Here is a 22,194-nt window from a genome sequence, read left to right on the forward strand (position 1 = left end):
TGTATTTCTATCGCTGCTCGTTTAGTTTTTATTGCCGTTTCTAATATACCGGTCATTTTTGAAACACCCTGTAAATACTGCATCGCTCGTATAAGTCTTGTTAGATGGCGGCTGCAAGCGTCAAGACTCTTTTTCAGAGGCAGTCACTTTAGTTTTAATATTAAACATTTAGAGCCTTAGAAAATTCTTCAGCTCCATATCTTCCTAAACCTTGTTTCTCTCTTGCTTATTCTTATTCCCCTTTCATAAATTGAATTGAAATTAATGATAAATTACACTTAATACTTGACGGACAAACGACTTAACCTACTATATAGAACAGGTATTGACAGTTTGTTCTACGAATTTCTTTACATGGCAGATGTGATGCACGGCAATCGACTTTCCTGTGCGTAAGCGTTCCAATTCAAGGGCATTCGTGTGACCCACGAGACGCACCGGCCCGGAATACGTGGGAAATAGCTTACGACAGAATTCTCTGTGCTTCTTCGAGAGTCTATCGCCCTTCACCAAGACTTTCTCACCAGTTGTAAGTTCTCTCTTTACCGCGTGTTTGTCTGCCTTGATTTTTCTTTTGTTTCCTGCTATTGCACAGAGGGTGTCTTGTATGTCTCGCGAACTACATGTCCCATGTGTCGTGTCTTTGTAAAGATATCCTGACACAGGTAGGACATGTCGAAAGAATATTAAAGGACATTCGATTGGTACAAGCACACTTCGAAGAACAGGAAGATCAAATCTGTGTTTGTAAGTATGTACCATCCGAGCTCCACCCCGAGTGAGCGCTTAATAAAAGTCCTGGGAAATCTGTGTAGGTTATATTGTGCGAAAGACACAATATAACCTACACAGATTTCCCAGGACTTTTATTAAGCGCTCACTCGGGGTGGAGCTCGGATGGTACATACTTACAAACACAGATTTGATCTTCCTGTTCTTCGAAGTGTGCTTGTACCAATCGAATGTCCTTTAATATTCTTTCGACATGTCCTACCTGTGTCAGGATATCTTTACAAAGAGACTTTCTCACTTTCAATACTGTCGCTTTCTTCAGCGGCGTCAGTGCCACGAATTTAGATGTTAATTCGACTACTAAGAATATGTAGTTAAATCCACTTTGTGCTTTGGGAAGGAGTCGCATTAAGTCGGATCAGCAGCTCCTCTCAATTTTTTTGGCCCAATTGGGTGGAGTGGCGCCTGTGTTTTTAGTGTGCACGACTTTGCCTTTTGACAATTCTTGAAGATTGAAAGAACCTTTCTTATCCACCTTTCCTTATTACGGTAGTGACTAGCTGTCTTCAGCCGCATGAAGCATTTTCATGGCCCGAAGTGCGCGAATCTGAGATGTGTGTAGCATATTCATTTGATAATAATCTCTTCAGGTACACACACAACGTCGAGCGTCCGTAAGCTAACTAAACTTGTCAGTATTTTCAGTTGTTGTAATACATAAAATAACTGCTTATGAATAAAAATTTAACTGCTGTAACTAGAACAATTTGCCTACACGAAATAATTTTATCTGAAGCTGAAAACGTCATTTTAAATACATAGACTATACTGTAATAGTGCTGCTACTTTTTTTTCAAGCCTCAACTTTTTCTCCTCTGGTCCTTCACGTCTGCTCTCTTCCTTTAGAATTAGGTAGGATAATCTGGGAATGGCAATGGAACTGAAGTAGGCTACAGACGTGGTTACTGGAGGGGTCACTTAATAAGTATCCTGTCATTTCATCCCAAATCTGATCTTCTAGATTATCATCCTTCTGAAAGTAGATTAGCCTACCAGTAAATGAAAATGAATATGTAATGGGAACTGCACAGCCAGGTACTTTAAGCAAGGCTTTTATACTTCTTAACAGATCTATCCGAACACCGCAAGAGCTTCCGATGAATGATGAAGAGCTCCTTTTCCTGTAGTGTCAGTATTATGAATGCTCTACATATACAAAGTTACTGCTTGCGCTAAGAACACAGTAAGACTCCCAATTCAAAGACAGATAGCAATTCCAATGTCAAACGTGGGGAAGACACACACACACAGAACCCTGGCAGTAACCGGTTTCGGCCATACAGTGACCATCTTCATATACTAAAGGCGGCATACACTGAACAGAGGTTCATGCGTAGTCCAACTTGTTTGCCTTTAGCATTTGAAGATGGTCATTGTATGGCCGAAACCGGTTATGACTGTGGCATAAACATGTTATTGTGTCTATAAAGAAACTAAAAAATTTTTTACAAAAGAAATTAATGCAATTCTACAGATACTGGGTTTATATAGCTGTCAGAAACGTTTGTCTACCCTGCTTAATTATGAGCTATTTTGAGAGGTAGAGTTTCGTATGGAATATCAGTGAGGTTTTGCATCTATGTGTTTCAATGTTACTTAATTCATACACAAAAACTGACGGATGAAAAAAGCTAGAACATTGCGACTTACATGCAGCAAAATAGCAAAGACACAACCACACAGATATTTTCAATCAGTTTAATTGTGTACTTACAAAAGAAATGTGAGGCATTTATATGTATCCGAAATTCAGATCCAGGAATTAACACATCTTGCTCAAAGAACTGGTAGGGTACGCTTGTATCAAAGATATTTTATATTTTTATCTGCTGACAGACTATAAATCCTTGAAAAAAGTTCTTTTCATCGACTTTTTTTATTCATCCATTTATGCATTTTTTTTTTCATTTTGTGGAACCCTATCAATAATTTTGAGGAAAAGTAGTTAGCCCATTTTTGTATGATCAGCAGCAGTTCTAGCTCAGAGTGTTATGCACTGAATTACTATGATGGATTTTGAACATCAGGTGGCTCCAGGTAGCCTAGTGTATAGGCGCTATGCTTACTCGGTAGCTACTCTTAATTTATGTTTCTCTTACTGGGTAGACCTATACGAAATTTGTTACTTTTCAGCAGGCAGCTTACTGAAAGTTTTGCAGCAGAAAACAGAACTGAATATTACAGCTGGACTGAGTTTTGTTATTAGCAGTAAACACTTAACAGCTAATTTAGTGCCATGTGAGTGTAAGGAAGCTAACGTTCTCAAAGAAGCAGCTGCAGACATACAGTTACCATCAGGGTCTTCTCGGTAATCATTTCTTCCTCATCGCTTCATCTTCCAAAAATTTAAACACAGTAATTTTTTTCTCTGTCGTAATTTGATCTACTCGTATAAGTCTGCACAGAACAACGAAATGGCAGTTTAAAAAATTAAAAACTAAACCCCACCCGAACAGGCCATGAAGGCCTAACGGTACCGACCGACCACCGTGTCATCCTCAACCACAGGCGTCACTAGATGCGATGAACTTGGCCTGTTACTTTGATCTGAATTTGATTGTTCTGCGGAAAAATCAGCTGCCTTGTCTGGAGGTTAATCGCTGTTTATAACATGATGGTGCTCCATGTTAAAAGAGTCCACAATTTCTTGCTTTTCTTTAACGACTCTCGCCCTATAAATAGTTAATATTGAGATTTCAAACAAGCATCTCAGAGCAAGACGGCACCTTCATTGAACATAATTCCTCCAGACACCTCCACTGTTCACACACACCTATACATCGACCAAAAAACCCGCTAAAAGTTCACAACACCGCTGTCACTTCCATTAATTAAACAACACATGTGGTACAGAAACCACAGAACTCAAACATAAAATAAACACCTGAGAAGAAAGTATATACACTCCTGGAAATTGAAATAAGAACACCGTGAATTCATTGTCCCAGGAAGGGGAAACTTTATTGACACATTCCTGGGGTCACATACATCACATGACCACACTGACAGAACCACAGGCACATAGACACAGGCAACAGTTGGACCAGCGTTCGTGCTGGACGTGCAGACCGCGTGAGACGACGCTTCATCCAGTCCCAAACATGCTCAATGGGGGACAGATCCGGAGATCTTGCTGGCCAGGGTAGTTGACTTATACCTTCTAGAGCACGTTGGGTGGCACGGGATACATGCGGACGTGCATTGTCCTGTTGAAACAGCAAGTTCCCTTGCCGGGCTAGGAATGGTAGAACGATGGGTTCGATGACGGTTTGGATGTACCGTGCACTATTCAGTGTCCCCTCGACGATCACCAGTGGTGTACGGCCAGTGTAGGAGATCGCTCCCCACACCATGATGCCGGGTGTTGGCCCTGTGTCCCTCGGTCGTATGCAGTCCTGATTGTGGCGCTCACCTGCACGGCGCCAAACACGCATACGACCATCATTGGCACCAAGGCAGAAGCGACTCTCATCGCTGAAGACGACACGTCTCCATTCGTCCCTCCATTCACGCCTGTCGCGACACCACTGGAGGCGGGCTGCACGATGTTGGGGCGTGAGCGGAAGACGGCCTAACGGTGTGCGGGACCGTAGCCCAGCTTCATGGAGACGGTTGCGAATGGTCCTCACCGATACCCCAGGGGCAACAGTGTCCCTAATTTGCTGGGAAGTGGCGGTGCGGTCCCCTACGGCACTGCGTAGGATCCTACGGTCTTGGCGTGCATCCGTGCGTCGCTGCGGTCCGGTCCCAGGTCGACGGGCACGTGCACCTTCCGCCGACCACTGGCGACAACATCGATGTACTGTGGAGACCTCACGCCCCACGTGTTGAGCAATTCGGCGGTACGTCCACCCGGCCTCCCGCATGCCCACTATTCGCCCTCGCTCAAAGTCCGTCAGCTGCACATACGGTTCACGTCCACGCTGTCGCGGCATGCTACCAGTGTTAAAGACTGCGATGGAGCTCCGTATGCCACGGCAAACTGGCTGACACTGACGGCGGCGGTGCACAAATGCTGCGCAGCTAGCGCCATTCGACGGCCAACACCGCTGTTCCTGGTGTGTCCGCTGTGCCGTGCGTGTGATCATTGCTTGTACAGCCCTCTCGCAGTGTCCGGAGCAAGTATGGTGGGTCTGACACACCGGTGTCAATGTGTTCTTTTTTCCATTTCCAGGAGTGTATATATCCCACCGGCATCTTAAGGGTACCGCGAGTCTAATTAGTTCCCAATCTCTCACTGACATGAAACACTAAAATGCGAACGCTATTTATCTGACTAACAGAATGAATCTACCGGAATGATCCTGGAAGGCGTCGCTAATTTATACAATATCCCCACGGTGGTTAAAGAGTAGCAAGAGGTAACAGTTCAGTTTACATTACTAGAATACTTGAGTCGGGATCTCCTCCTTGTTGCAGAACCACGCTTAAGGCTCAACACCAATAATAGTCACGAAATGGAGTTGACAAAGCTAAAGATCATACTGTGAGGCACCAGAAATTTTTAATTGCGAATTTTGGTATAAGGTTCTTGTTCTCCGAACGAAGCCTCAACTCACAAGAAAATTAATAAATTCGTAAATTATTAGGAAGAATTAGCTACTGAAATGAATAATTTTTCTTCTCAGACTTATTCTGTTACAATATGAAATACATGAAAATAAAGATAAAAATATTGGACAAAATGATTAAAGACAATGGAAACTACGAATCAGATTTCACAGTCGTTCATGACCAGGACGGTAGGCAAAGTTCTTAAATTTGAAGGGCATGGTCGAACATAAACTAACACATGTAATATAATGACAATGTAAAAGCGGTGTGACCATTGTACATTGAACTGACAGAGAAGGTGAACCTCTAGCTACTAGTGCAGCATAACGTACATTAGGTGACATACAAGGGCTGCCAGAATCGCTAGTAATTCTTTTTGTTACTATTACTGGTTTCGACAGGTCTACGCTGACATCACCACATCTTATAAAATTATCAGATGTACGTGCTTTTCTCAACAGTAACAGTCACATAGTGATGTTGTGTCGACCTATAATAAAAGCATGCGCCAGCATAGGATTATACAGCCAACCGATTCCAAATGACTGTTTGGGTCCTTGACCTGGGTTTCGACACCTACTAAGGGTGTCTTCTTCAGAAAGAAATTTTGAAGAACCCTATAAAATAATACATAGAAAATTAAGTATGACAAAAGAAAACAGATTGATCAAGATTACAATTGTCATGAAGTACAAACGCTCCTTACGTACAATTACATTGCAAGAAATCAATTGTCAGCAGGACAGTTGTCACCTTGGTTAATGTGTTCTTTGTCACACTTAATTTTCTATGTATTATTTTATAGGGTTCTTCAAAATTTCATTTTAATAAAGACACCATTTGTAGGTGTAGGAACGTAGGTCAGTGTACCAAACAGTTATTTGCAACCGGTTGGCTGCATAATCCTGTGTTGAAACTTGCAAAAAATATGCTGATGCTCTGTACCTTTTTTATCACTATATGACGCAACGTCACTATGTGAATTTCACTGTTGTAAAAAGCGTAATGTTACAAGATCTGATGATGACAGTGTAGATCTGTCGAAACCGGTAACAGTTATACTTTCAAATCGTCCTCAACGACTGACGCAATGTCAAACATATGTAGTGACATCATTATAAAACCGCACCAGAACACCCTCCTAGACAGGGCATATAGTATTCTCCCAGTACGGTAACATTCCGCCGAAAGCTATGCACATACGCACAACCTGTTCTGACATCAACAGTGATCCTCCTATTTCGCTGCCATATTTTCTGCGCGCGGAAACATCTTCCCACGTCAGAAGCGTACTGCCCGGCTTTATTCTCTCATGCTGGTTTGGCACCAGCAATCCGCACAAAAATTTCTCCGCGCAACAGACAGACAGTGTTCTCCTCCCCAAAGCGATACCTTAAGGGCCCTGCCGCACTGGGACGTCACGGAAGGTCTGCTGGCAGAACGAGACGCCAGGAGAAAACTCCAGGGGAATGCCTTCAGTCCCCGCTCAGTAAAAGAGCAACAAGCTTTGTGTGCAAGTTCGAAATAAAAAGAGAATACAGACAAAGAATTTTTGGGCACAGCCCTTCATTGCTGATTGTGACATTGACAGGTTGTCACGCTATATAATGAATCAAGAAATTACAGTTCTAAATTTTCCGGTATCCTGGGAAGGTCATTTTGTTCATTTGACGAGGTAGTGGAGATCTCCAGAGATTAACTGACGGAAACGGTCATTGTATTAAGGAAAGTAATCCCACCACAGGAAAATATTTTTGAGACCTGTGTACTCGGTCGCTAATTACTTGTTGTTTGCAGTGATATTTACAGTTTGAGTTGTAACTATATAGTCCACATAGAAGTGCTTCTCAGTTTTTATTTGAAAAGTACGTTATTATAAACTGAAATTAAATCTATAAATTTTTTAGACAAGATGTCCGAAACCTTTCTCCTTTGTCTACATACCTATTTCCTTAAAATGATTCTAGATTGTCTGATGTATCTGGTCCATTAACATCACTTGTTGCAGCAGGAGACGTAGCCTGGTTATTTTGCTCTGGAAGTAGGTTTCGACTAAAACTAACGTAGCCCGGATAGTAAACTTGATTTCTCCGTGGTGTAAAGCTCTTGTGTTTGGAGTGGAGCATGAGGAACAGACTGTCAGGAAATTGAGGATTGATAATTTCCACGATCTCCATCCAATCAGGGCGTTATTGTAAGTAGAACGTGATTGTACACTGAAGAGCGAAAGAAACTGGTACACCAGTCTAATATTGTGTAGGGCTTCTGCGAGCATGCAGAAGTGCTGCAACACAACTACATGGATACGCTGCAAATCACATTTAGGTGCCTGGCAGAGGGTTCATCGAACCACCTTCACAACTCTCTATTATTCGAATCTCGTATAGCGCGCAAAGAACGAACACCTATATCTTTCCGTACGAGCTCTGATTTCCCTTATTTTATCGTGGTGATCGTTCCTCCCTATGTGGATCGGTGCCAACAAAATATTTTCGCATTCGGAGGAGAAAGTTGGTGATTGGAATTTCGTGAGAAGCTTCCGTCGCAGCGAAAAAAGCCTTTCTTTTAATGATATCCAGCCCAAATCCCATATCGTTTCTGTGACACTCTCTCCCATATTTCGCGATAATAAAAAACGTGCTGCCCTTCTTTGAACTTTTTCGATGTACTCCGTCAGTCCTATCTGGTAAGGATCCCACACCGCGCAGCAGTGTTCTAAAAGAGGACGGACAAGCGTAGTGTAGGTAGGTCTGTTACATTTTCTAAGTGTCCTGCCAATAAAACGCAGTCTTTGGTTAGCCTACCCCACAACATTTTCTGTGTGTCCCTTCCAATTTAAGTTGTTCGTAATTGTAATACCTAGGTATTTAGTTGAATTTACGGCTTTTAGATTAGACTGATTTATCATGTAACCGAAATTTAACTCATGTGGATGACCTCACACTTTTCATTATTTAGGGTCAACTGCCAACTTTCGCACCATTCAGATATCTTTTCTAAATCATTTTGCAATTTGTTTTGATCTTCTGATGACTTTATTACTCGATAATCGTCAGCGTCATCTGCAAACAACCTAAGACGGCTGCTCATATTGTCTCCCAAATCGTTTATATAGATAAGGAATAGCAAAAGGAATATAATACTACCTTGTGGAACGCCAGAAATCAGTTTTGTTTTACTCGATGGATTTCCGTCAATTACTACCTCTCTGACAGGAAATCACAAATCCTGTCACATAACTGAGACGATATTCCAGAAATACTGAATCGACCTGAAATCCCTTGTCAACAGCAGTCAACACTTCATGTGAATAAAGAGCTAGTTGTGTTTCACAGGAACTATGTTTTCTAAACCCGTGTTGATTGTTTGTCAATAGACAGTTTTCTTCGAGGTAATTCGTAATGTTTGAACACAATATATGTTCCAAAATCCTGCTGCATATCGAAGTTAACGATATGGGCCTGTAATTTAGTGGATTACTACTACTACCTTCCTTGAATATTGGTGTGACAACACGACGTGGCATGGACTTGACTAATGTCTGAAGTTGTGCTGGAGGGGTGCGGGCTGTCCTGAAATCCTTAAAGTAAGAGGGGGTGGAGATCTCTTGTAAGGCCTTCCAGATATACTCACAAGGGGAGGCCGCCAATTGTGAAATTCAGATTCGATTCATACTGCGCATAATAAAAGCTCATGCCCAGAGGTGTAATGTGGCAAAGCACCAAGATGCACTTCTCAGCCATTGTCGAGAAAATCGACAGTTAAAAGAAACCGTTGCGGTGAAATACTCTCTACGATTAATGATTTCTCTACAGCGTCATAGCGCAGCGGTAAGCGCTGGGGTTCGTAATCCGAAGGTCGCCGAATCGAATCTCGAACCATGCAATATTTTTTTATTATTAGTTTTTTGCAATATATATATATATATATATATATATATATATATATATATATATATATATATATATGTTAATGAATTGCTTATGCATGTTGGTGAAGGCGGATCGCTCTCCAATGGTACCGCCTCCATTTTTCCGTTTGTTTAACAGGGTGTACCAAAGCTGTCCCGTCCGCACTGATTTTCGACGATGTTATAAGTTGCGCTAGGGACCGCATCTACCTTCTTTCGAAGTTAGCAGGCAACTACGCTGTTATGGGGCGGCTCGTTTCGGCCCATTCAACATCTGTCCTTCAAGTGTAACGAGCGAGTAACGGAGTTTATATTTCATACCTGCCACAGCAACTTTGTGTTCGTGGGGTCTCTATTCTAATTCGAACGTTTGACTTACGCTATACGTATTCGTTTCTACGTCTTCCGTTAAATATACGTGGTTAACATTATGAAGACAATTAATAACATTTGTGAAATACAACTTTGTTTGCGGAAAACATAATGATGTTTGAAGTCGCCAGTTTTTCCAAGACAAACGACTTTCAACAACTTATTATATGCATAATTGTTGCAACTGATTGCCGGGAATTATATATATATATATATATATATATATATATATATATATATATATATAAAACAAATACAAAAAAAAAAAAGTTGCATGGAGCGAGATTCGATCCGGCGACCTTCGGATTACGAACCCGAGCGCTTACCGCTGCACCACCACGCTGTAGAAAATTACTAATCGTAGAGAGTATTTCACCGCAACGGTTTCTTTTAACTGTCGATTTTCTCGACAACGGCTGAGAAGTGCATCTTGGTGCTTTGCCACATTACACCTCTGGCCATGAGCTTTTATTATGCGCAGTATGAATCGAATCTGAATTTCACAATTGGCGGCCTCCCCTTGTCAGTGATGTTCATGTCTTGGAAGGTCGGCAGCCATCTGGATAGTTTAAACGCAGAAGAGTGTTCCTGGAGCCATTCTGTAGCAATCCTGGATGTCTGGGGGGTCGTATTGTGCTGCTGGAATTTCCTAAGTCCGTCGGAATGCACAATGGACATGAATGGATGCAGGTGATCAGACAGGATGCTTACGTACGTAACACCTGTCAGAGTCGTATCTAGACATATCAGTGGTCCCACATCACTCCACCTGCACACGCCCCACGCCATTACAGAGCCTCCACCAGCTGGAACAGTCGACTGCTGACTGCAGGGTCCATGGGTTCATTAAAAGGAGACTCGTCCGAAAAGGCACCATCAGTCATCAACAGTCTAATGTCGGTGTTGACGGTCCAAAAAAAGGCGTAAAGCTTTGTGTCATGCAATCATCAACGGTACGCAAGTGAGCCTTCGGCTCCGAAAGCCTACATCGCCGATGTTTCGTTGAATGGTTCGCACGCTGACACTTGTTGACGGCCCAGCATTGAAATCTGCAGCAATTTGCGGAAGGGCTACACTACTGTCACGCTGAACGATTCTCTGCAGTCTTCGTTGGTCCCGTTCTTGCTGGTTCTTTTTCCGGCCGCAGCGATGTTGGAGGTTTGATGTTTTACCGGATTCCTGATGTTCACAGTACACTCCTGAAATGGTCGTACGGTAAAATCCCCACTTCATCGCTACCTCGGAGATGCTGTGTTCCATCGCTCGTGGGCAAACTATAACACCACGTTCAAACTCTCTTAAATGTTGATAACCTGCCATTGTAGCAACAGTAGCAGATCTAACAACTGCGGCAGACACTTGTCTTATACAGGCGCTGCCGACCGCAGCGCCGTATTCTGCCTCTTTACATATTTCCTTATTTGAATAGGCATGCCTGTACCAGTTTCTTTGGCGCTTCAGTGTAGTATGGCTTGTTCTTCGAACTAAGCTTCATTTATAATGCCCGTAATTCCCAACACTTTTTTTCCAGTTCGTGTTACGAATAATCCTAAGCTGGAGTGTCCCAAATTGCTGATCTCATCTGAATCTCGCAGATAAAAGATCCCGTGTAAAAACTATCCATAGCGCTCACATGGGCGGATAAAACGAGGTACGGGTGAGTGGCAGGTAGCGCTCGGCAGGTCTCCGAGCGTCCTAGTGAGGGTGCGGCCGTAGGCCGCCGTGTGTTCCACTGGAAGCGCCTCCAGGCTGACTAGGCAGCTGGCAGAACCTCCTAGCGGCCGCTCTGGCGACAGAACTGACAGACTAAGGTAGATGCCAGGTGCGGGGGGCTCCGTTACGTCCCATGCTTCTGACTGGCGTCTCTGCCAGCAGACTTGCACTGAGACTCCAGTGCGGTATGGCCCAAAACGATGCCTTAAGCTGTCTCCAGAGTGTCGCGCACAACATCCTGATCTCGTGAATGGCCCCAACCACCCGAAATGAACGATACGTCCTATAGCGTACAGCAAGGCTCAGGTCGCTCACCTGATCTCTCAAGGGATAAGACGGTCAAACGTGAAATGCGGCGGATTCCGCCCGTGTTCACTCAGCGGTCCCCGCTTTTCTGACCGCCCGGGCGAGCTGGGAAGTACCTGCCCAGCAGCTGATAATCGCGGGCACCACACGGCACTGCCCTTGCCGTGCGTCCGTCGCGCTGCACGGTAGAAGCATGTGTCATGCACACTGACCGATCAGAATAAGGACTGTAATTATCAATTGCCCGCCTCAACTATGAAACCTAGCAGAAAACAATCTCTGTTCCATGCTATACATTAATTTAAATGCTGTGATGGGTCACTAGATAATTGAGATGGTGATAATGCCTCTCTACTTATTATTCAGTTAACAAAGGTGAAAGGAACCGAGCCCTAAGCCTTAGTTGTCTTTCAGTTTAATATTGCATTGTCATCCAGTTCTGAGCTATATTTAAAATTTCCAGTCTCTAGCTCATCAGAAAGTTAGTACAAAGACACGTGCATAATTTGTACCGAAATGCGAGACAGAGAAGAAAGCGACGTAATAAAAACCTGGTAAAAATATGAACCCTGTTTGTTGAAACCTTCCCGTCTCCTTTATATCTCTTTTGTTACTCTACCAGCTGGCCGTTGTGGCCAACGGGCTCTAGGCGCTTCAGTCTGGAACCGCGAGACCGCTAAGGTCGCAGGTTCGAATCCTGCCTTGGGCATGGATATGTGTGATGTCCTTAGGTTAGTTAGGTTTAAGTAGTTCTAAGTCTATCGAACTGATGACCTCAGATGTTAAGTCCCATAGTGCTCAGAGCCATTTTTTTTGGGGTCTCTCCTGCCAACAATACTTTGGTGTAGACATTCCCTGCTACCACAATTACTTCCAACATGAACATATTAATTATTCCTACTTAATGCTATTAATAAAATATAAACATCTTTCATAAATTGTGGCCGCGCAGGATTAGCCGAGCGGTCTTAGGCGCTGCAGTCATGGACTGTGCGGCTGGTCCCAGCGGAGGTTCGAGTCCTCCCTCGGGCATGGGTGCGTGTGTGTTTCTCCTTAAGATAATTTAGGTTAAGTAGTGTGTAAGCTTAGGGACTGATTACCTTAGCAGTTAAGTCCCATAAGATTTCACACACATTCGATTTGAACATAAATTGTGGTTTGACAATAGACAATAGAAATATACACGTCTTACATTTGTGAAGTCATATTTTGCGTAGGTTGTGGTTAGGGGGAGGAGGGAGGGGGAGGATGGCTGGTCGTGGTCCCTATTACCCCCACCCCCTGTTGGCTAAATGGTTCAAATGGCTCTGAGCACTATGGGACTTAACATCTGTGGTCATCAGTCCCCTAGAACTTAGAACTACTTGAACCTAACAAACCTAAGGACATCACACACATCCATGCCCGAGGCAGGATTCGAACCTGTGACCGTAGCGGTCACGCGGTTCCAGACTGAAGCGCCCAGAACCGCACGGCCACACCGGCCGGCACCCCCTGTTGAATCTGCCCCTGGCCTTGTACTGTTAACCCTAGCAATACCAATGCATTTTTCATAATCCGTAATACGAAGGGAGGGCGTTACTTTGCGCCGAGAACCAAAGAGCCTAAAGAAAAAAAAGCAGATTTCATTGAATGTGCTTAACTATTACTAACAACGCCCGCCCGGTAAGCCGTGCGGTGTAACGCACTGCTTCCCGCGCGGTCTAACGCACTGCTTCCCGCGCGAGAAGGCGTGCCGGTTCCCGACACGAATCGGCCCGGTGGATTAGTGTCGAGGTCCGGTGTGCCGGCCAGCCTGTGGATGGTTTTTACGGTTGTTTTCTATCTGCCTCGGCGAATGCGGGCTGGTTCCCCTTATTCGGCCTCAGTTACACTATGTCGGCAATTGCTGCGCAATCACTTTCTCCACGTACGCGTACATCATAATTACTCCATCACGCAATCATTGGGGTTACAGTCGTCTGGTGTGAGACATTCCCGGGGGTGTCCACCTGCGAACCACACAATAACCCTGGGTTCGGTGTGGGGCGGCGGTGGGGTGAGTGGACTGCTGTAGCCTGTTGTGGGGCTGTGAACCACTGAGGGCTATGGGGGACGAAGCCTCTCCATCGTTTCTAGGTCCCCAGTTGCTTACAATACAATACAATACAATTTTAACAACATACTTTTTATATAGGTACTGATTTCAAGTAGGGTATATAACCTGAAAATGTCTTTCAGCTACATCAAGGCATTTTCCGTAATTTTTACATCGAGTTGAGGGGTACTTTGCTAAAATTCCAATAAATTTAAAAACTACAAATTTCTTTAACTTTCATAGGTTTTCATTCAGAACGTATCTTTTAAAGTTATGCGGATGCATAAGGAGGGTCCTGACCCTAAAAATATGAGTACGGCATTTGTTGCGAAAAATTAATCACACTCATTACAAAGACTGAAATTTTGGAGTTAAGTTTTGCTGAGAAAATATTAAGGAATTTGATGTCAGAAATCATTAAAAACAATAAATGTTTTAAAGTTATGCGAATGCATAAGGAGGGTCCTGAAAATATGAGTACGGCATTTATTGCGAAAAATTAATTATACCCATTACAAAGACTTAAATTTTGGAGTTAAGTTTTACTGAGAAAATGTTATGGAACCTGAAGTAAGAAATCATTGAAAACAATAAATATATTTTCCAAAAATTTAAAATACACTCCTGGAAATTGAAATAAGAACACCGTGAATTCATTGTCCCAGGAAGGGGAAACTTTATTGACACATTCCTGGGGTCAGATACATCACATTATCACACTGACAGAACCACAGGCACATAGACACAGGCAACAGAGCATGCACAATGTCGGCACTAGTACAGTGTATATCCACCTTTCGCAGCAATGCAGGCTGCTATTCTCTCATGGAGACGATCGTAGAGATGCTGGATGTAGTCCTGTGGAACGGCTTGCCATGCCATTTCCACCTGGCGCCTCAGTTGGACCAGCGTTCGTGCTGGACGTGCAGACCGCGTGAGACGACGCTTCATCCAGTCCCAAACATGCTCAATGGGGGACAGATCCGGAGATCTTGCTGGCCAGGGTAGTTGACTTACACCTTCTAGAGCACGTTGGGTGGCACGGGATACATGCGGACGTGCATTGTCCTGTTGGAACAGCAAGTTCCCTTGCCGGTCTAGGAATGGTAGAACGATGGGTTCGATGACGGTTTGGATGTACCGTGCACTATTCAGTGTCCCATCGACGATCACCAGTGGTGTACGGCCAGTGTAGGAGATCGCTCCCCACACTATGATGCCGGGTGTTGGCCCTGTGTGCCTCGGTCGTATGCAGTCCTGATTGTGGCGCTCACCTGCACGGCGCCAAACACGCATACGACCATCATTGGCACCAAGGCAGAAGCGACTCTCATCGCTGAAGACGACACGTCTCCATTCGTCCCTCCATTCACGCCTGTCGCGACACCACTGGAGGCGGGCTGCACGATGTTGGGGCGTGAGCGGAAGACGGCCTAACGGTGTGCGGGACCGTAGCCCAGCTTCATGGAGACGGTTGCGAATGGTCCTCGCCGATACCCCAGGAGCAACAGTGTCCCTAATTTGCTGGGAAGTGGCGGTGCGGTCCCCTACGGCACTGCGTAGGATCCTACGGTCTTGGCGTGCATCCGTGCGTCGCTGCGGTCCGGTCCCAGGTCGACGGGCACGTGCACCTTCCGCCGACCACTGGCGACAACATCGATGTACTGTGGAGACCTCACGCCCCACGTGTTGAGCAATTCGGCGGTACGTCCATCCGGCCTCCCGCATGCCCACTATACGCCCTCGCTCAAAGTCCGTCAACTGCACATACGGTTCACGTCCACGCTGTCGCGGCATGCTACCAGTGTTAAAGACTGCGATGGAGCTCCGTATGCCACGGCAAACTGGCTGACACTGACGGCGGCGGTGCACAAATGCTGCGCAGCTAGCGCCATTCGACGGCCAACACCGCGGTTCCTGGTGTGTCCGCTGTGCCGTGCGTGTGATCATTGCTTGTACAGCCCTCTCGCAGTGTCCGGAGCAAGTATGGTGGGTCTGACACACCGGTGTCAATGTGTTCTTTTTTCCATTTCCAGGAGTGTACAAAGTACCAGACTAAATTACGATATTTTGAAGAGTTGGGCACGAAGTAGCCCCCGCCCCCTCCCCACACCCTTCTCTGTAGCGCAAGGTTGATGTAACAGCAACGTTTTATTCTGTTCAGTCCCATAGACACGAAGAAACATGCAATTTCTACCACTCGCATGCTGTGTAGATGGATTCGGATTTCGGAACGTGGTCTCTTTACGAATGACAGCTCATACAGATTACTCATGTCTGTTGTACAAGTACTCGTGTATCATATTAAACCTGCAATTGCTTGCTTTTGACTTAGCGTATTCCCATTACAACCCTACGTGTAGGCCACCCCAGTGAGTTTACACTGCCCCTCAGGCCTGTACCTCTTTGATTTCGTTCTCTCTTTCCCGGACCATTCTGTGGTTTCGGTGTGTCGCTACTCTCCCCCGTTAGGCTGCAGTTTGCCTGACGTTCCTGTACCTGTGTTGCAGCCTGCCTGGATGACGAGTTCGACTGCCAGGACGACACGTGCATCTCGCGGACGCTGCGCTGCAACAACCGCATCAACTGCCGCTTCCTCTGGGACGAGGAGAAGGAGGAGTGCAAGGTGAGTACCGCGCTGCCAGCTCCAGCGACGAGCACCGGCAGGCAGCTGAACGTAGGCGGCTCGCAAGTGCCTCGCCGGTCGGCGACCTGTCGTGTTTTTGATGGTGTGTGTGCCACGTGGTGGCTCTGTAAATATGAACACCTGCTCTATCATGTAACGCCTAAACCATCGTTTCCTGGATAACTTCTGCTCTGTTGTGTAAGGCCTGAGATGCTGTTAAGGGCCGCGTGGGATTAGCCGAGGGGTCTGAGGTGCTGCAGCCATGGACAGCGCGGCTGGTCCCGGCGGAGGTTCGAGTCCTCCTTCGGGCATGGGTGTGTGTGTTTGTCCTTAGGATAATTTAGGTTAAGTAGTGTGTAAGCTTAGGGACTGATGACCTTAGCAGTTGAGTCCCATAAGATTTCACACACATTTGAACATTTTTATAATAGAATATGCAGGATGAATTTTAAAAGGAAGGTCTGCGTTGGCCATAATATTGATGGTTTATTGATAGCAGAATCGATTTTCAATCACATAGTGATCATCTTCAGTGCTGTGGTGTACAAATTAAACTCATAGGCACTGGTTCAAATGGTTCAAATGGCTCTGAGCACTATGCGACTTAACTTCTGAGGTCATCAGTCGCGTAGAACTTAGTACTAAATAAACCTAACTAACCTAAGGACATCATACACAAGCATGCCCGAGGCAGGATTCGAACCTGCCACCGTAGCGGTCGCCCGGTTCCAGACTGTAGCGCGTAGAACCGCACGGCCACTCCGGCCGGCCATAGGCACTGCTATCAAGTTATTATCAGTAACCAAAACTGAGAAACGATCCTTTCTCAGTTTTGGTTATTAATAATAACTTGATACTAGTTCCCATGAGTTTAATTTGTACACCACAGCACTGAAGATGATCACTATGTGATTGAAAATCGATTTTGCTATCAATAAACCATCAATATTACGGCCAACGCTCACATTCCTTTTAATTTAACATATATGGTCGTTGTGCACACAGCACTCCATGGGGTGGCCAATCAATTCGAATTTTTAATTTTTTTATTGCTTTTTTATAAAAAGCCATAACTCAAATTCTAATCATGCAATTAATCTGTAAATTTTATTGTGTGTCCTGAGTAGGTTATAACAGCACTGAACTACAGTTATTAATTTACGGTACAAAATTTGTCATTAACAGATTTTTTTAGTTTTGAACATCAAAAATTAACTTTTTTTCTACATACAGTCATCTAAAAATCGGAATGTAATTGCAGGATCACGTATTTTTTCGTTCCATGGAGACAGCAACCCATTGCGAACAGATCCTGAAAATTTCATAGCATTAGCGCATACACATTTTGAGGAAATGCTTCTAATAACGTAAAAATAATGTAAAACAGAGAAAATGAGGTTCAAAAATTTTCTTCTCATACTTCTACATGTAATAACCTTACCTCAAATTTAAAATCCTCCATACTGATACTCATCCTCCAGATTTCTCTCCTCTTCGAGTTGTATTTGCAGGTAAGACACTGATCTGTTAGCATTCTTGACCCTGGGCTCGTTGATCTATACCAACCAGGCTCTATACCAACTCCCTTCAGCACTTCAACTCTGTCATTATTTCCGTTATTGTAACATATACAGGATCTATACCAACTCCCTTCAGCACTTCAATTCTGTCATTATTTCCGTTATTGTAACATCAAACTGTATCATAGACATCTATTTTGAATACATCAAGTCCACAGAATGTCCTTTGTGAGCATCTAGTCCAAATTAAAATCACAAGCAATTCCCACTCTTCTTACTTCAGCAACAATCATGCATTCCGTATTTTTACAGGTAACACATGAACATCAAAACTTAATAGCCTGGCAGAGAAGCTCCAAATCAATACGTCTGAATCCAATGGAATCTATACCAGCATCATTCACTCACCTGTACAATCCCCCTGTCCCAAGTTTCGATGCTGAAGTTGAGAGCTTACTTTCTTCATTTCGAGCTGCTTCCTCTTTTTTGTTGGTAAACCGATTTCCATGAAACCTCCTTTTCCTAAACACAGTTTTTGCACCACGCATTATGCATAAATCTTGACTTCCACGTCAAGGTTTGCAAATTCAACTTTCGACCTACTAATATATGTTAGTATTGTCAAAAGGTAAATAAACCACATGCAAGAAGGGTTTCAGGGAATGATATAGATGTCAGCCAGTGATATAGGTGTCAGCCAAAGATATCGAAAGAAAATAGCCTTCACACTGACAAAAATTTCACTGACTTTTCCCAAATTTCGGAAAAGGTGGGAGTGGCCAACAGTGCAGGGTTGATTAGTTTAACACTTCAAAGGAATTTCTAAATCAGCTATCACGATAAAATTCACACACAACATAGATTAAACTTTGTAAATCAAGAAAATAATATTTTTGAAGAATCGATTTTTAGGACCAAAATCTTCATTACATCACCCCTTAAGGAAATGCACTAGGGAGGTACATTCATTAATATACAGGGTGTTTAACAAGCAATGGTCAATAATTCACACCTGGGAAGCACAGGTCAAAACTAGCTAAAAAGCTCTCAACAGTGGGTGTTGTGGATCTGGGTCGATCTTCTCTTACATGGTGGCCGAAACTCCCAGTTTCCCTAAGGCGCTGATGTAACCGGCTAAATGTACATCTGTTGGGGCTGCCTGCGGAGAGGAAAAGCTTCTTTATACAATCCCGCAGCATGAAGGGCAGTACCATTAGCTTCCTCATACGTGAAGTCCATATCGGCGTACTCTTCATTTGTGTAACCTCTGTCCACGGGGCCTCCACATTCGTAGGTATTTTTGAGGCTGGTGTGGCACAGTGGACGGAGGGGAAAGGTAAGTAGTTGCGCAAGCGTAAAAGAACAGGTAGTCGCTCCCAATTTTAATAATACAAACGGTACACTCACAAAACTACGTACATAGTTCAATTATTAATCTTACTTTCACTGGGTCACACTCGAATGATTCATCAACTGTTGTCGTCATACGAATAAGACGCCGAACACTGGGGCTGAATCGTGGCAAACTGCGATCGTGGGTTCTTCTCAACACATTCTTACGCTATTTAAAAAATTATTTTCGTACCTGTGGAATTATTTAACAAAGTAAAATATTCGAACGATTCAATGATAAATGCAATTTTGAGGAACATTCCTGACTTTCCCACGGAACACCAAGGTTCCGCGGAGCCCTCTTAAGGAATCGCTGTTCCAGGTTACAGTTGTTGTTGTGGTCTTCTGTCCTGACACTGGTTTCATGCAGCTCTCCATGCTACTCTATTCTGTGCAAGCTGCTTCATCTCCCAGTACCTACTGCAGCCAATATCCTTCTGAATCTGCTTAGTGTAGCCATATCTTGGAAAGCAACTACGGTTTTTATCCTCCACGCTGTCCTCCAATACTAAATTGGTGATCCCTTGATGCCTCAGAACATGTCCTACCAACCGATCCCTTCTTCTAGTCAAGTTGTGCCACAAACTCCTCTTCTCTCCAATTCTATTCAATACCTCCTCATTAGATATGTGATCTACCCATCTAATCTTCAGCATTCTACTGTAGCACCCCATTTCGAATGCTTCTATTCTCTTCTTGTCTAAACTATTTATCGTCCATGTTTCACTTCCATACATGGCTACACTCCATACAAATACTTTCAGAAACGACATCCTGACACTTAAATATATACTCTATGTTAACAAATTTCTCTTCTTCAGAAACGCTTTCCTTGCCCTTGCCAGTCTACATTTTATATCCTCTCTACTTCGACCATCATCAGTTATTTTGCTCCCCAAATAGCAAAACTCATTTACTACTTTAAGTGTCTCTTTTCCTAATCTAATACCCTCAACATAACGCGACTTAATTCGACTACATTCCGTTATCCTCGTTTTGCTTTTGTTGATGTTCATCTTATATCCTCCCTTCAAGACACTATGCATTCCGTTCAACTAATCTACCAAGTCCTTTGCTGTCTCTGATAGAATTACAATGTCATCGGCGAACATCAAAGTTTTTAATTCTTCTCCATGGATTTTAATACCTACTCCGTATTTTTCTTTTGTTTCCTTTACTGCGTGCTCAATATACAGATTGAATAAGATCGGGGAGAGGCTACAACCCTGTCTCACTCCCTTCCCAACCACTGCTTCCCTTTCATGTCCCTCAAATCTTATAACTGCCATTTGGCTTCTATACAAATTGTAAATAGCCTTTCGCTCCCTATATTTTACCCCTGCCACCTTCTGAATTTGAAAGAGAGTATTCCAGTCAACATCGTCAAAAGCTTTCTCTAAGTCCACAAATGCTAGAAACGTAGGTTTGCCTTTTCTTAATCTAGCTTCTAAGATAAGTCGTAGGGTCAGTATTCCCTCACGAGTTGCAATATTTCTACGGAATCCAAACTGATCTTCCCCGAGGTCGGCTTCTATCAGTTTTTCCATTCGCCTGTAAAGAGGTCGCGTTAGTATTTTGAAGCCGTGATTTATTATACTAATAGTTCGGTAATTTTCACATGTGTCCATACCTGCTTTCTTTGGGATTGGAATTATTATATTCTTCTTGAAGTCTGAGGGTATTTCGCCTGTCTCATACATCTTGCTCACCAGATGGTAGAGTTTTGCCAGGACTGGCTCTCCCAACTCCGTCAGTAGTTCTAGTGGAATGTTGTCCACTCCCGGGGCCTTGTTTCGACTCAGGTCTTTCAGTGCTCTGTCAAACTCTTCACGTAGTATCGTATCTCCCATTTCATTTTCATCTGCATCTTCTTCCATTTCCATAATATTGTCCTCAAGTACATCGCCCTTGAATAGACCCTCTGTATACTCCTTCCACCTTTCTAAATGGCTCTGAGCACTATGCGACTTAACTTCTGAGGTCATCAGTCGCCTAGAACTTAGAACTAATTAAACCAACTAACCTAAGGACATCACACACATCCATGCCCGAGGCAGGATTCGAACCTGCGACCATAGCGGTCACTCGGCTCCAGACTGTAGCGCCTAGAACCGCACAGCCACTCCGGCCGGCCCACCTTTCTACTTTCCCTTCTTTGCTTAGAACTGGGTTTCCATCAGAGCTGTTGGTATTCATAGAAGTGGTTCTTTTTTCTCCAAAGGTCTCTTTAGTTTTCCTGTAGACAGTATCTATCTTACCCCTAGTGAGATAAGCCTCTACATCCTTACATTTGTCCTGTAGCCGTCCCTGCTTAGCGATTTTGCACTTCCTGTCGCTCTCATTTTTGAGACGTTTGTATTCCTTTTTTGGTTGCTTCATTTACTACATTTATATATTTTCTCCTTTCATCCATTAAATTCAATATCTCTTCTGTTACCCAACGATTTCTACTAGCCCTCGTATTTTTACCTACTTGATCCTGTGCTGCCTTCACTACTTCATCCCTTAAGGCTACCCAATCCTCTTCTACTGTATTTCTTTCCCCCATTCTTCCCAATCGTTCCCTAATGCTCTACCTGAAACTCCGTACAACCTCTGGTTTATTCAGTTTATCGAGGTCCCATCTCCTTAAATTCCCACCATTTTGCAGTTTCTTCAGTTTTAATCTACAGTTCATAACCAATAGATTGTGGTTAGAGTCCATATCTTCCCCTGGAAATGTCTTACAATTTAAAACCTGGTTCCTAAATCTCTGTCTTACCATTATACAATCTATCTGATACCTTTTAGTATCTCCAGGCGTTTTCCACGTATACAACCTTCTTTCATGATTCTTGAACCAAGTGTTAGCTGTGTGCCAAAAATGGCGTTTACTTAATGCGTTCTCTACAAGGAGGTATGCGGAATATTGGCGTTTCCGGTGTTCAAAAAT

At 43.8% G+C, this 22,194-nt stretch overlaps 1 protein-coding gene across 1 annotated transcript in view; it reads left to right on the top strand.

Annotated features, from left to right (window-relative positions):
- LOC126195752 (neuropilin and tolloid-like protein 2) overlaps nucleotides 1-22,194 on the top strand; it is a gene marked incomplete at its 3' end in the record, with an annotated part of 1,334,530 nt that overhangs the window by 808,464 nt on the left and 503,872 nt on the right. The window contains exon 5 of the mRNA XM_049934379.1: nucleotides 16,235-16,350. Within this exon, the coding sequence (XP_049790336.1) occupies nucleotides 16,235-16,350 (116 nt within the window). The remainder of the gene's footprint in view (nucleotides 1-16,234; nucleotides 16,351-22,194) is intronic.

The sequence above is a fragment of the Schistocerca nitens genome, chromosome 7 (assembly GCF_023898315.1).
Source record: "Schistocerca nitens isolate TAMUIC-IGC-003100 chromosome 7, iqSchNite1.1, whole genome shotgun sequence".
Taxonomy (NCBI): domain Eukaryota; kingdom Metazoa; phylum Arthropoda; class Insecta; order Orthoptera; family Acrididae; genus Schistocerca; species Schistocerca nitens.